This window comes from Pleuronectes platessa, chromosome 4 (genome assembly GCF_947347685.1).
Source record: "Pleuronectes platessa chromosome 4, fPlePla1.1, whole genome shotgun sequence".
NCBI classification, from domain to species: domain Eukaryota; kingdom Metazoa; phylum Chordata; class Actinopteri; order Pleuronectiformes; family Pleuronectidae; genus Pleuronectes; species Pleuronectes platessa.
This window is the reverse complement of record NC_070629.1, coordinates 13,285,197-13,299,184: the sequence shown is the minus strand read 5'-3', so window position 1 is coordinate 13,299,184 and position 13,988 is coordinate 13,285,197. Positions and strand designations below refer to the sequence as shown.

At 39.8% G+C, this 13,988-nt stretch overlaps 2 protein-coding genes across 2 annotated transcripts; one reads left to right on the top strand and one right to left on the bottom strand.

Annotated features, from left to right (window-relative positions):
* Positions 1-5,609: 5,609 nt before the first annotated feature.
* LOC128438986 (E3 ubiquitin-protein ligase NEURL3) lies at positions 5,610-8,444 on the bottom strand. Its single transcript, XM_053421778.1, has 4 exons — positions 8,291-8,444; positions 6,921-7,433; positions 6,650-6,802; positions 5,610-6,521 (listed from the first exon to the last, which is right to left on the bottom strand). The coding sequence occupies exons 1-4, from the start codon at positions 8,313-8,315 to the stop codon at positions 6,322-6,324; spliced, it is 891 nt and encodes a 296-aa protein (XP_053277753.1). The 5' UTR covers positions 8,316-8,444; the 3' UTR covers positions 5,610-6,321.
* A 2,567-nt stretch (positions 8,445-11,011) lies between these two features.
* On the top strand, positions 11,012-13,544 carry nkx6.3 (NK6 homeobox 3). Its single transcript, XM_053421622.1, has 3 exons — positions 11,012-11,801; positions 12,469-12,638; positions 13,314-13,544. The coding sequence occupies exons 1-3, from the start codon at positions 11,393-11,395 to the stop codon at positions 13,542-13,544; spliced, it is 810 nt and encodes a 269-aa protein (XP_053277597.1). The 5' UTR covers positions 11,012-11,392.
* The last annotated feature ends 444 nt before the right edge of the window (positions 13,545-13,988 follow it).

The window sequence follows — 13,988 nt, the reverse complement described above, 5'->3', positions numbered from 1 at the left end:
TTACCTGGAGATTTACTCTTACTTTATTTACTACTTGCCTACCCCACACCCTTATCCTAACCTTAATCTCAAACTTAACCTTAGTGTTAACCTACTCTAAGGTTACCAAAACCCTCATAACCTAAACCAAATCTTAACCCTAAACATATAAGCAATCCCATAACCCCTAACCCTAACCTAACAAGAAGCTAAACGTAAACATTAACCCTAACTTAACCCTTACCTTTATCTTTACCTTTACCGCCCCCAACCTTATATTTGGGACATGAAGATATAGCCAGTAAGGCACTCTTATTAGTAGCAGGATTGTGATTCCCTCCCTTCCGCTCTTGTGGCCCACTTTCAACTGCTCGCCACAAGGAGCGGTAGAGCAACAGGTCCAGAGTTCAGGATCAGATTGAGACGCCTCAGAGGTCATCACTGACAACCTTCCAAAACACTATTCATCTGGATATATCCTCCTACACCCTCTTCAGGCCATTATATAATGATGCACAAGAAAACTACATAGATATGATGTGTACCCTGTTGCTCCTCTTGACACTTTAGGGGTCCCCTGTCCTGATTTCTAACCGTAACCCTAAACCCTAATCCTAATTTAACCATAAACCTAACCTAAGCATAATCCTAACTCAAACCTGAACGTAAACCTAACCTCACCTAACCCCAACCCTAACACTGCACTTAATGCTTAACCTAACCCTTACCTACTTTAACCTAACCTTAAAACAAGTCTTCAATTTAAAAGGTAAAGATTGAAATTTAATGTTTTAATGACTATGTAACCAGATTTAGGTCCCCACAACTTGAGGAATACCTGGATCACACACACACAGTCTCAGTCTTTCTTTGTTCAGTTCCAGTACCAGGCCCGACTTTCCCACCCTGCATGAGAACACCCTAAAGCACTAAAGCCAAAAGAAGTAGTGCTTCTGCTTTCCTACGTCCACAGTGTCATCCCAGCAGACCATCTGTTTCTGTGGGACGACAGTGCAAGTATGAAGCTATTGTTGAGACCCTTCATCACTGCAGTCCCCACTCCCATGTGTCCTACTCCTGACAAATTAGTCTGCAGATGCTTGCTGAATTCCTGCACCCTCTGTGCAGAAGTAGTTCTCAGCTCTTCCATCCAAAATAAATATTTAACATGGTTGGCTGCGAGATCAGAAACCAGGTCTCGTCTATGTCATTTTCCCTGGAGACCATCCCCACATGGGACCGTGGAGGTGTCAGCCAACCGCTCCACGGTGACATCTTGAACCGCTTTCCGAAGGAAAACATGAAACCTGCAGATATGTTCAGTTTATTTTGCATATTTTGCCACTGATCATCACTTATCTAAAAATATTGTTTTTATGTTTATAAATATTTTTGTTTTCTATGTTTTGTTAGGTTTTTAGTCTCTTATTAAAGTTTTGAATGATGACAGTAGAAGTTTCTCGGAAAAGGGGAATATTAGCAGCAATTAAAGCTAATACATATTTTTCAGCCATTCCTCCTAAAAACTGACACTGAAAGTTAGAAATGTTTCTGAAACAAACTCATTTCTGAGTCATGGGAGCAGGACCTACTTTGTTCTTTGACGCGCCAATTGTCATGATGAGCAGTGCTACACTGCCTCCCACTGGTGGTAAAATGAACTGTGTGCAGCTGTGTTAAATTTTAACAGAGCCACCAGCAGATGTCAGAAGAATCACAAAAATGCCACCATAAGTCTGTGGAAATAGTTTCGCAACACAAAATCATAAAACAGTTGGCAGAGCAAATGTGATTTATCACACACAAATAAAACACAAATCACTAACACATCACACACATTTCGCAAACATATCACACACATATCGCTCACATAAAACAAAAATAAAACACACATATCACACACACACATGTCATTACCTCATACCATTTCTAAACTAAACTAAATATCTACTCTCATTGGCAGAAGAGTGAGGAGCTGTCATATTTGAGAAACAACATCAATTGTGGTTGCAATAAAAGTGAGAATAAAGGAATAAAGGATTTAAAATAATAAAGTGGTGTCTGAATTACAAACTGCCTGTTATAAATGCATACCTATAGAAATGGGTTTTGAGCAGTGATTTAAATATAGGTAGTGAGTTGGGGAGTCTAATCTCATCAGGCAGGGAGTTCCAGAGCCTCGGGGCCCTGACAGAGAAAGCACAGTCACCTTGAGTAGCCAGACTTGACCTTGGGTCAGCCAACAAGGACAGGCTGGCAGATATTAGGGTGCGATTGGGTTTGTAGGGAGTCAAGAGCTGTGACCTGTAAGAGGGAGTGAGCCGATGTGGAGCTTTAAGATGTTTTTTAAAAGAATTTTAAAGTCAAACCTGAATTAAACTGGCAACCAGTGAAGGGATGCTAGGATTGGCGTGATATGAGACCTACTGTAAGGTTTAGTTAAAATATGAGCAGTAGCATTTTGAACAGGCTGCAGACGTTGAACCTTGTCACCCGATTGCATCCATTAAACACAGCAAAGATCTCTATAGAGATCCTCAGTGGATGGCTGAGCTCCTAACGTGGTGTTGGTTCGACTGGCTGTTGCTTGAGACGTACGTTATATAATACTGGGATGTAACATCTCGATAACCACAATGGTTGCATAATATACGTAGATATGAATGAATAAGATGATATCTGCACATTTTGTCAATCAAGAGGAGGGATCCAACATCGCCGGCATGTTCTCACACCTACAGCAGAATCTATTTACATGTGGAGCTCTTTCAATTTAGAATGGAAATAAAAAGTTAAAATGTGAATCAGTGAGAAAAAGCTTTGGTGCTGATGGTTCCTTATACTTTCAGTCATGCTGGTCTTCGAGGTCAAACTACAATCACGTGTCTGTGTCTGTGTTTGCCAATAAAAGTCAATTTGCTTTGACTTTGACATTGAACTGCTTCAAAACAATTGTAAACAGGTTATAATGAAACCAACAGCAGCTGACTGAAGCACTTTCACTATGAAGCATCTCTGAAAACGTGCAACACAAATGACACAAAGGTGAATAATCAAAGACTATTAAAGTTAAATTATCAGTGTGGTAACTGTCCAAGTTGATATTAATCTTTATTGACCATCATAACTGCAACGATTAACAGTCACAAGTTTGTTTCATGTGTTGTTGTTCTGCGCTAAATGGATCCGGGTTGTCCAGTTCTGTCTCTTACTGTTAAAGGGAGTTTTTTTCTCTCCACTGTTACCAAGTGTTTGCTCTTTGTGGGAACTGTTGGGTTTCTCTATAATTTTGATCTCAACTTAACTAGGTAAAGTACCAAGAGATAATGTACTTTATGAGTTGGTGCTATGCAAGTAAAATTGAATTTAATTCTATTACAATGGTTTGCAGAGATTAATTTTGTTTCACAATCTTTTAGGCTCCACACATTTGACAATAACATCATAATAGATTCGTATGAAAATAATAGAAAGCAGAATAATATAACTTTTTTTATTTCTACATGTGTGGTTTGATAATTTAACAAGATAAAACCTGAATTTAAGACAATTTTTTATTTTACAAAAAATAAAGATTGAATTAGAATGTACATCATCAAACAGGGGAAACAATACTGTACATTAATATTATTATTATATTACACACAACCCTTACCTTTACCTTAATCTTAACCTGAACCTTTACCTTTACATTTACTGCCCCAACCCTTATTTTTGGGACATGAAGATGTAGCCAGTACTCTTATGAGTAGCAGGATTGTGATTCCCTCCCTACTGCTCTTGTGGTCCACTTTCAACTGCTCACCACAAGGACTGCTAGAGCAACAGGTTCAGGTTCAAGATCCGATTAAGACGCCTCAGAAGTCATCACCGACAACCTTCCAAAACTCTATTCATCTGGTTATCCTCCCACACCCTCTCTGTGACATTGTATCATGTTCATAGTCCAAGTGTTACCTCCCTGACGGACCAATGGGACGCAAGGATGCACACCATCAGAAAATCACTCTTGAACTCTGTCGGACCAGTTGATAAAATGAAAATTATGATCTTCAGCTGTACCTTGGCGTCATCAGGTGTTTCAGGCTTTTAATACCAATAACGCTAAAAGCCGAACCTGAGGGTACGCTGAGGCTGAAGGTAAATCTGACTGGCTACTAGCTTGTATGGCAGTACTAAAGCCATGAGGCCAGCTCAGTGGAACAGACGTCATTACCTCATCCCTTTTTTAGACTAAACTAAATATCTACTGTCATAGGCAGCAGAATCAGACTCTGTCATATTTGAGATACTACATCAATGGTGGTTGTAATATAGGTGAGAAAAAAAGGAATAAAGGAGTTAAAATAATAAAGTGGTTTCTGGAATTACAAACTGCCTGTTATAAATGAATACCTATAAAAATAGGTTTTGAACAGTGATTTAAATATAGGCAGTGAATTGGGGAGTCTAATCTCATCAGGCAGGGAGTTCCAGAGCCTCAGGGCCCTGACAGAGAAAGCACAGTCACCTTGAGTAGCCAGCCTTGACCTAGGGACAGCCAACAAGGACAGGCTGGCAGATATTAGGGTGCGATTGGGTTTGTAGGGAGTCAAGAGCTGTGACCTGTAAGTGGGAGTCAGCCCATGTGGAGCTTAAAATGTTTTTTAAAATAATTTAAAGTCAAACCTGAATTAAACTGGCAACCAGTGAAGGGATGCTAGGATTGGCGTGATATGATACCTACTGTAAGGTTTAGTTAAAATATGAGCAGTAGCATTTTGAACAGGCTGCAGACGTTGAACCTTGTCACCCGATCGTATCCATTAAACACAGCAAAGATCTCTATAGAGACCCTCAGTGGATGGCTTAGCAACCACAATGGTTGCATAATATACGTAGATATGAATGAATAAGATGATATCTGCACATTTGTCAATCAAGAGGAGGGATCCAACATCGCCGGCATGTTCTCACACCTACAGCAGAATCTATTTACATGTGGAGCTCTTTCAATTTAGAATGGAAATAAAAAGTTAAAATGTGAATCAGTGAGAAAAAGCTTTGGTGCTGATGGTTCCTTATACTTTCAGTCATGCTGGTCTTCGAGGTCAAACTACAATCACGTGTCTGTTTTTGTATTTGCCAATAAAAGTCAATTTGCTTTGACTTTGACATTGAACTGCTTCAAAACAATTGTAAACAGGTTATAATGAAACCAACAGCAGCTGACTGAAGCACTTTCACTATGAAGCATCTCTGAAAACGTGCAACACAAATGACACAAAGGTGAATAATCAAAGACTATTAAAGTTAAATTATCAGTGTGGTAACTGTCCAAGTTGATATTAATCTTTATTGACCATCATAACTGCAACGATTAACAGTCACAAGTTTGTTTCATGTGTTGTTATTCTGCGCTAAATGGATCCGGGTTGTCCAGTTCTGTCTCTTACTGTTAAAGGGAGTTTTTTTCTCTCCACTGTCGCCAAGTGTTTGCTCTTTGTGGGAACTGTTGGGTTTCTCTATAATTTTGATCTCAACTTAACTAGGTAAAGTACCAAGATTAATTTTGTTTCACAATCTTTTATGCTTCACACATTTAACAATAACATCATATTCGATAAGTATGAAAATAATAGAAAGCAGAATAATGTAACTTTTTTTATTTCTACATTTATGGTTTGATAATTTAACAATATAAAACATACTTTAAGACAATTTCATACTTTATAAAAAATAGAGATTCAATTAATATGTACATCATCAAACAGGGGAAACAACACTGTACATTCATATTATGATCATATTGCACATACAAATCTGTGCTGTTATAGCAAAAATCATGATAGAACAAAACAAACAAGTAAAACAATGGATACTTTTTTCATTTTTGTATTAGCTTAATAAGCCAAGAGCCACTGAAGCTTTTTGATTGTTTATCATTCACACATTTTACAACAACTAACACATTCAACTATTATAACAATAATAGAAAGTGATCTGATACTTTTTTGTAATTTAATAGATCAAGCATCAATATTTATTAACTTTACAAAAAGAAAGATTGATTTAATATTTACAATAGATTATTTAATATTTACAACATCGATCAGTGGAAACTATACTGGACGTTATTATTACACTATGTGTATTATTTCATAATACATCTGACCCAAAAAATCAAATAATATAAAAATATAGTTTTGCAATATTTTAGGTTTCTTGTACATGATCAGTATCTTCACATCAATATCTCAGTAGAATATTCACATATTTAGGAATAAAGTGTTGACAAAGGACAACTTTTGTGTCAGCTCTATCCACTGGGCACATTCAGGAAGTGCCACTCATAGGTTATCTTTATGACTCAATTTCTGGCTGGTGTCCTGGAGCTGTCCCAGTGGCGAACCCGTCCCCTGGAGCTCTGATCACATGTCGACACAGCGGGCAGGTGCCAAACTGCTTGAGGACCATAGGGGTGCAGAACTTGCACAAACACCGGTGACCACAAGGCAGGGTGATTTCCGCCTCCCTTGCCATGCACACCACACACGGTTCGTCTGTGATCACAACAGGGAAATCATCAAAACAAGTCTGGCGGCTTCAGCTCAAACACTATCACACCCTCCTCCTCCTCGGTGGACAGAAACACTGGACTCAAAGAGTATTTGGATGGGAGCAGCCTTACCTGTTGAGACGTCTGTGTCAGGACAGGTGATGTATTCATTTCCGCAGAGTCTGGAAATGTCAGCTATCAAACGGTTGTCAACATCAGTTGAGGAGGGGAATTCAGGTGCAGGACAGGATCTGTAAGTGGACATCAGCTTCTTCTTCTCTGAGCCTGCAGCGAAGAGCAAGAGAGACAATATATCATAATTTTGATGAAATTCATCCAAACAATACCCGGTCAACAAATTAATAACAAGAGAAAGGTCATGGTAATGTGAGGGTAAACTTACCAAGGAGTGAAATGGAGCACGTCTGTCCATAGATGTCTATCATGGCCCACAGTGGCCGGCTCAGGTCCACTCCTGACAGCAGCTTGTGCTGCCTGCTGTCGTTGCTTGTAACATACATGTTACCGCCACCCGAAACCCAGAACACCAGCTCTGAGCCTGCCTGGCAGTAGGACTCGGGCACAGGAGCAGCCCAGTGGCCGGTGCTGTTGCTGAGGTTGGGAATGGCCATGAGAGGCAGGGGCAGGGGTCTGTCTGAGGGCGGCACGTTTGTGAGGCCCACGCGCAGAGCCCCGTGCCACAAGATCAAATCTCTCTCCACCCTCAGACGAATCTTCTCCTGGACCTTCACCGGGCGGCTGCTGAACACCAGGCCGTTTTTGAAGGTGCCCTCGATCCTCTCTGCGCGTCGATCCCCACAGCTCAGGCGGACCTTCTCTCCCACTGCCTGTTTGTGAAAGGTCAAAGGGCCGAGGCAGAACATGCCGCACCTGTGTGAGGTCTCTGATGCATCACCTGCAAGAAAAGAAGTTAAGAATGTGTTCATGAGTGTTTTTTTGACAAGAGGAAGTAAATACTGGACACTTATCCTTTTATAATTCATTATTTTCTTTTTAATGTTTAAAGGAATCGACTAAGTAATTAAACCACACTCAAGATAAAATTTGCAATAAAACTTGCCACGGTTTACAACCTTACAAATACTAAATAGGTCATTCTGAAAGTAGCTGATGCTTATGCTTTCACTTTTGAGAATCACCAGTCTCACAAATCAGATTAATTATTAAGTGAGTACTGCATCTCCATTCATCTCACGGGCATGACTCACACATTTGGCGTAATAAAGTTGTTTTAAATAAACAAGCTCACATATAAGTGACCAGACATAAGTTACACACTCAGTGATAAGCTGCACATTTAAAGTCATATCCTGTAGTTTCTTTAAATGTCTTAGATCTTTAATGTTAGACTTGCACATGGTCATAAATGCCTGATTCCTGATATTAATTTAATTTCTTCTCCCTCATTTGTTGCTCACCTGTACAACTGATGGAAAAAGACTTGAGCTCAACTTCTGTTTTCTCATCTAATTGAAATCTTAACAATAATGATCTCTGTTTCAAACGGCATAATGATTTAGCTCTCAGCCGATTTTAGATAAGGAAATACGTATTTACATATGATGCTAATATGTTTTAATATCTATTAAATGTTCATATTTTATTAAATAATAACATAAAATAAAAACCTTTACATTTTTCAATCAAAATGACAAATTCCCATTTACAGATAATCATATTAATATTTAAAGCATTGTTCCAATTTGCATATCAAGTTCTCTGTGAGGATTAAAGTAGAAGACAGTATCTCACCAGAGTTTCCACTGTCCTTCACCATCTTGAAGCGGCTCCCAGTAATTTTCTAAGTGTCTTTGCAGGAGATGTGTTCTCGTCTCTATCTTGGTTCTACTGTGCAGCAGTGGGAGTGTTGTCAGCTTTTAAGAAAGCACACGTGTGACTCCAAAACACAAACAGACCAAAATGGAATGTGAAAGGGGAGGAACCCAAGGGCGGAACCAAACTTTGGAAATTTTCTTCAAGCAGAGGGCAGGGTGGCACTGGTGCCCTCAATTTTTTCTTATCATCCCCAGTTACGAGAATTAACACCTGTAAGTTGTTGTTGTATGTTTTAAGTTGTTGATCTCTTATAATTTTCTGTAAATGATATAACTATCTCACATACATAAGTTTAATGTACTCGCTTGTGTTTACTACAAAGTTGGTCATATCTCTCCTGGGATATTGAATGCTGACACTCAGTACTAATAATTGAATATTCAAACCCTAATTTTGCCTTTTTATCCAAGCCGCAGTGAAATTATGAAAAAGAGTTCAAATAAATATATACATGTAAAAATAAATAAATACAGAAAAGGCTTTAAAAAGGCCTTAAATGTTTTCAAGTATAAATAAATAAATAACGTTTGAGAATAAAAAGGCCGTTTCTGCATTTGTACATGTTTTTTTCCATTTTTATATTTATCTATTCATTAATTTGTCCAGTTATTTTCATATCTATTTATTTGTTTATGCTTTCCTACATTTGTCTATTTTTAATTTATTAATTAATTTATTTAAACTTGTGTTAATTTCAGTCCTTTATATGCAATATGCTGTAATCTAATGCAATGTGACTTTATACTAAGTGAAACACTGTGGAAGTCCCCCATTTCAACGTAGCTTGGAAAAAACCACCAAAGTATCAGATTTCACTTCGGCCGTGCGGCCTTTGCAGATCTTCAAACATGGCTGAGTGATTGCATCATGCAAAGGTTGATATAATTAAAAAGTTCCCCAGCTGAGGTAGGGCAGTGAGTCACACAGCTCTGCCCTCTACAGCCAAACGTGTGCATTTCATCCATTCCTCACTGACTGTCGGTCTTGATCATGTGACAGGAGGCGGAGATAGGCTGGCAATCCAAAATGACATCATCACTCCTGGAAAGTTACTGAGAAGCAAATGGCTTTTCCCCTTAAACTCCAAATCACATGACACTCAGAGACACTGCAGGCTGCACCCACAACACACTGGAAGAGAAGCATGTTTTATTGTACAATACACCCATCTGCATACATTTTCATATGCACATAATGGATTTATGCATTAAGCATCTGATTATAGTCATAGAAATTACCTCTATTCATGCACCCTAACCTCTTTCCCTATCGTAACAGTAACTATCAGACAACTAGATTACTGTTATGTTCCCTTTTCATGGATTACATGAATATTGTACTCATTATTACAATTATTATATTAGTAGTAGTAGTAGTGGGAGTATACATTTTCTCCCTTTACACATTCCAATATAAATATAAATCACAGATCTTAATAACAGAAGTTAGCATATATTGCCTCCTTTTGTTGTGAACAATGATATTATTCTAAAAAGACATAAAGACTTGTCTGATGGACATGAAATAAATGTAATGCAACAATTTGTCAGCAGCAAAAAAACTGCACAGAAACAACATGTAAAATTGTAAATGAAGGTAGAACTGAACTACAGGAAAAATGTGTAAACGATGACATTCAGGCGAAATCACTTGAGCGGGAAACAGGACAAAGACAGGAATTAAGGCAAGAGATATCCACAAGGAAAGAAGTTTCCAAATAAAACAGGAAATGGAGGGTCACGTCGAACTCAAGGGGAGTGCAAATAAAAAAATACTGAACCCAAATCTAAACACAAGAAAAACAAGGTAAATGGCCCAAATCAGAAATGTCCATACAACGGAAAATCTGTTCTACAATAATCTTTCATCAGTTCAGAGGGCAGAATCATAACACACTCATTTTCCTCAGATTCACTGGTGATCAGCCCTGGAGGATTCTCACAATATCCTTCTCCACCCTGTTTTGCCGGGGAGGTTAGGGTTAGAGTCCTGGACTCTGGCTATGCACAGTGTTCACACGTCCTCTCATTCGAGTGACCCTGCCGACAACGGCCATGTTTGTGGCAGTGATTTCCTTATTCTGATTTAGAATTATTAAAATAATCTTACATAATTTATAAAAGGATTTATAATAATAAAATTCTTTTGTTAAAAATTATGATGTTTAATTGAACTTCTTAATATTCTATTCGTATTCCTGTTTACATGTTAGAGAGCATTTAATCTGAATATGGCAGTTGGTAAATGCCGTAAATGTTGAACTTGCATAATACTGTGAAAACTGTAATGTTTTTGTGTAAAACCTCCAGTGTATAAGCATAGCATGCCCTTCTCCTCCTCCTCCTCCTCCTCCTCCTCCTCCTCCTCCTCCTCCTCCTCTGTGTGCTCCAGCTGCCTCAGCTCCACCACACTTGGTCAGACATGGCAGGCCATCAAAAAATCTACTTGTTCCCACTCCACCTGTTCAAAACTCAATTAATCTGCTGCCTTCCAATAAAAGGCTTGGCTTTCACCTAGGAGCCAATAGAAAGGCATTAATGCAGCGAGACCCAGGCCAATCCCAGGCTGCATTCTAATGTGGCCTATCTTTATCAAGGTGCCACTCCATTTCCAGATACTGCTTATTTATACGATTTCTGAGGAGCCAGGCGGCAGGAGGGATATGTCTTTGGGGGAACACTAAGATCTGTGTGCAGAGGGCTCGTCCAGAACTTCAGATATGGAGCTATCAAACGTCACACGGTGGCTGAGAAGAGGGGAAGGGCGGAAGTGAAGAGTTTATCTGCTGCTTCAACGCTTCGGATGTGGTAGCAACTTTGGCAAACACCACAGACTTTGTTAAAATTGCTATTGGTGCCCTTGATTGTTTGAACATCTGGGAACGGTGCAGGGTGTGATCCCAGATCCTGACATCACCCGTGGCAGGGAGAACTCCTCGTGTGCCCATCAGAGGTCTCCTCCTGCTTGGATCTCGTTTGATGTGTTGCTGAAATCTGGAAGCAAAGTTACTAACGTCCCATGGATCCAAACATCCAGGGATCCTTTCTGTTCAACAACAGCCTCAACCAGTTCTCCTCGGATCTAAAGGCGCCGGTTTGCCAGTACTCAGTGCCAAACTCTTTCTACAAGCTCAACCCTGGCCTGAACAGCCAGCTGCAAGCAGGGACACCCCACGGCATCAGTGACATCCTGAGTCGCACCATGATGGGCACCACGGGCACCACCACCCTGCTGTCTGGATACTCGACCATGGGGGGGTTCAGCCCCTCCGTCTCCAACGCGTCCATGTACTATAACCGAGACTACAACTCGTCACTGGGCAACTTCACCAAGCCGGGCGGCGAGTGCCCGATGAAGGCTCGCAGTGTGAGCTGCTGGGCCGAGAGCGGCTGTGACTGGAGAGGAGGGAGGCAGCAGTGCACCAACAGTGAGTCTCAATACTGAAGGCTGGGCTCAGCGTCCAGCCCATCACTGCATTACTACATCCCTGTGTCTGTCTGTCAGCACACACCAAAGGATGCTAGCCATTAGTGAAGGAAAGAATGATGCTGAAACCAACAAATGATTTGCTTTGAATCAATCAGAACTATAAAACATAGATGTCAGAGATCATAAATACAAAACAAATTATATATTTTTACTCTTTTAAAATATTGTGCCTAAACTGTAGGAGTGTAGGACTTTTGTTATTAAAAGTGTAGCATAACTAAAGGAAAAACAATAAATAAAATGTACGGATGATGGGTTCAACGGGTGTAAGACAAATAATAGAGAATATGCATAATACTTATATATATATATATATATATATATATATATATATATATATATATATATATATCATGCTGCATAAATATAATTTTATTAATTCAGTCTAAAACTCAGCGTATGAGAAACAAATAGATAGTTTGTGACTATCGATAATAGATTGCCTACATTCAAACTGAGACAATTAATATATCTTTGTAAATCCCTCTGTTTTTCACAAGTTGTACATATGACATTGCATTGAAGGCACACACTTGTGTAATGATTTTGCTCAAACAAAAGAAAGTGTGTTATGTCTGTAACATTTTCTGCGTTGACATTGTCAGGCGGTGCTCCTCTCGGGGAGATGTCCGGCAGGAAGAAACACACCAGGCCGACGTTCAGTGGACATCAGATATTTGCTCTGGAGAAAACCTTTGAACAGACCAAATACCTGGCCGGGCCTGAGAGAGCGAGGCTGGCTTATTCCCTGGGAATGAGCGAATCACAAGTTAAGGTAGGCTTTGAAAATGATTGTTTTCTGGGAGTGATTTGAGAAATTTGAAGGAGAATTTTTTTGGACACATTACTCTTTCTTTTTTGTTTAATTTGTCTTTGTTTGACCATCGCCATGTTATTTTTTTGTTGTATTTTATGGTTTCATGTGCAGCTGTGAGTCTAATTCCGAAAGCTGCGGCATTATTCCTTAATTATTCACAACTGAGGGGCCAGAATTTGTGTATTTATCATGTATGATTGGTTATTTGGTTGATTTTTATTATTGCATCGTACACATAATGTGCCCAACCTAAAACACCCTTATAAGACATCATTAATAAGAAAAATAAATACAAGCCAGAGCAATCATCACTAATGAGAGTAAAATGAAAATAACCATATAAAGTCCAGATTGTTTTGTTTGCTCCAAGATTTAGAAACAAAGGTAGTCTACTTATAAGTCTTATCAGTGCACCAGAACAATCCAGAAAGAAAACAGGATCCACCTGTAGGCCTAAATACTCCGCTTCCTCCATCCATCCATCCATCCACTCATTCGTGCATGCATTCATCCATCCATTCAGAAACTGGGTCATGACTGATTTCCGCAGCTTTCGATGTGTCACAATGTCTCCAAACACGACGCACCCTCCTCCAGCAGCAGCACAGTGAATAGCGCCCTGCTGTGTTTCAGGTGTGGTTTCAGAACCGACGCACCAAGTGGAGGAAGAAGAGCTCCACGGAGCCGAGCTCCACGCAGGGCAGCCTGCACGCCGGGCAGGGCGAGGCCTCGGAGAACGAGGTGGAGGACGAGGAGTACAACAAGCCCCTGGACCCCGACTCCGACGACGACAAGATCCGCCTGCTGCTGCGCAAACACCGCAGAGCTTTCTCCGTGCTGCGCCTCGGGCCCCACCACGTCTGACACGCGCACACGCGCTTCAGCAAGAGATGCATGATCACATGAAAAATCACATTAGTTTAGAACACAGTTAAATCCATGAAGCATGTTCAGAGCAGGACATCAGAGGGTTCAATACACAAAACGAAGCTAAAAGAAGAGGTTTACTTTTATAAGTTACTGATCTCTGGTCTGTTTACTGTTATAATGACATGTGGGGGGATTAGGTCTCTTCATTTTGTAAAAATATGAGAAATGACATGGGGGGAAAAAAGTGCATGATGGAGCCGTTTCTGATTCTAATGAATAAAGAAGAGAACAACAGCAGTCATGTGTTCTACATTTGAACAGATGGACTTGTTGGTGCTTATTTGAATTTCAAAATTAAACGGCAAAGTGTCATGTCATGTCAAACTGACTTTATGAAACTTTCTTTACTCATTGATATACCTAGTGTGCTGGAACATT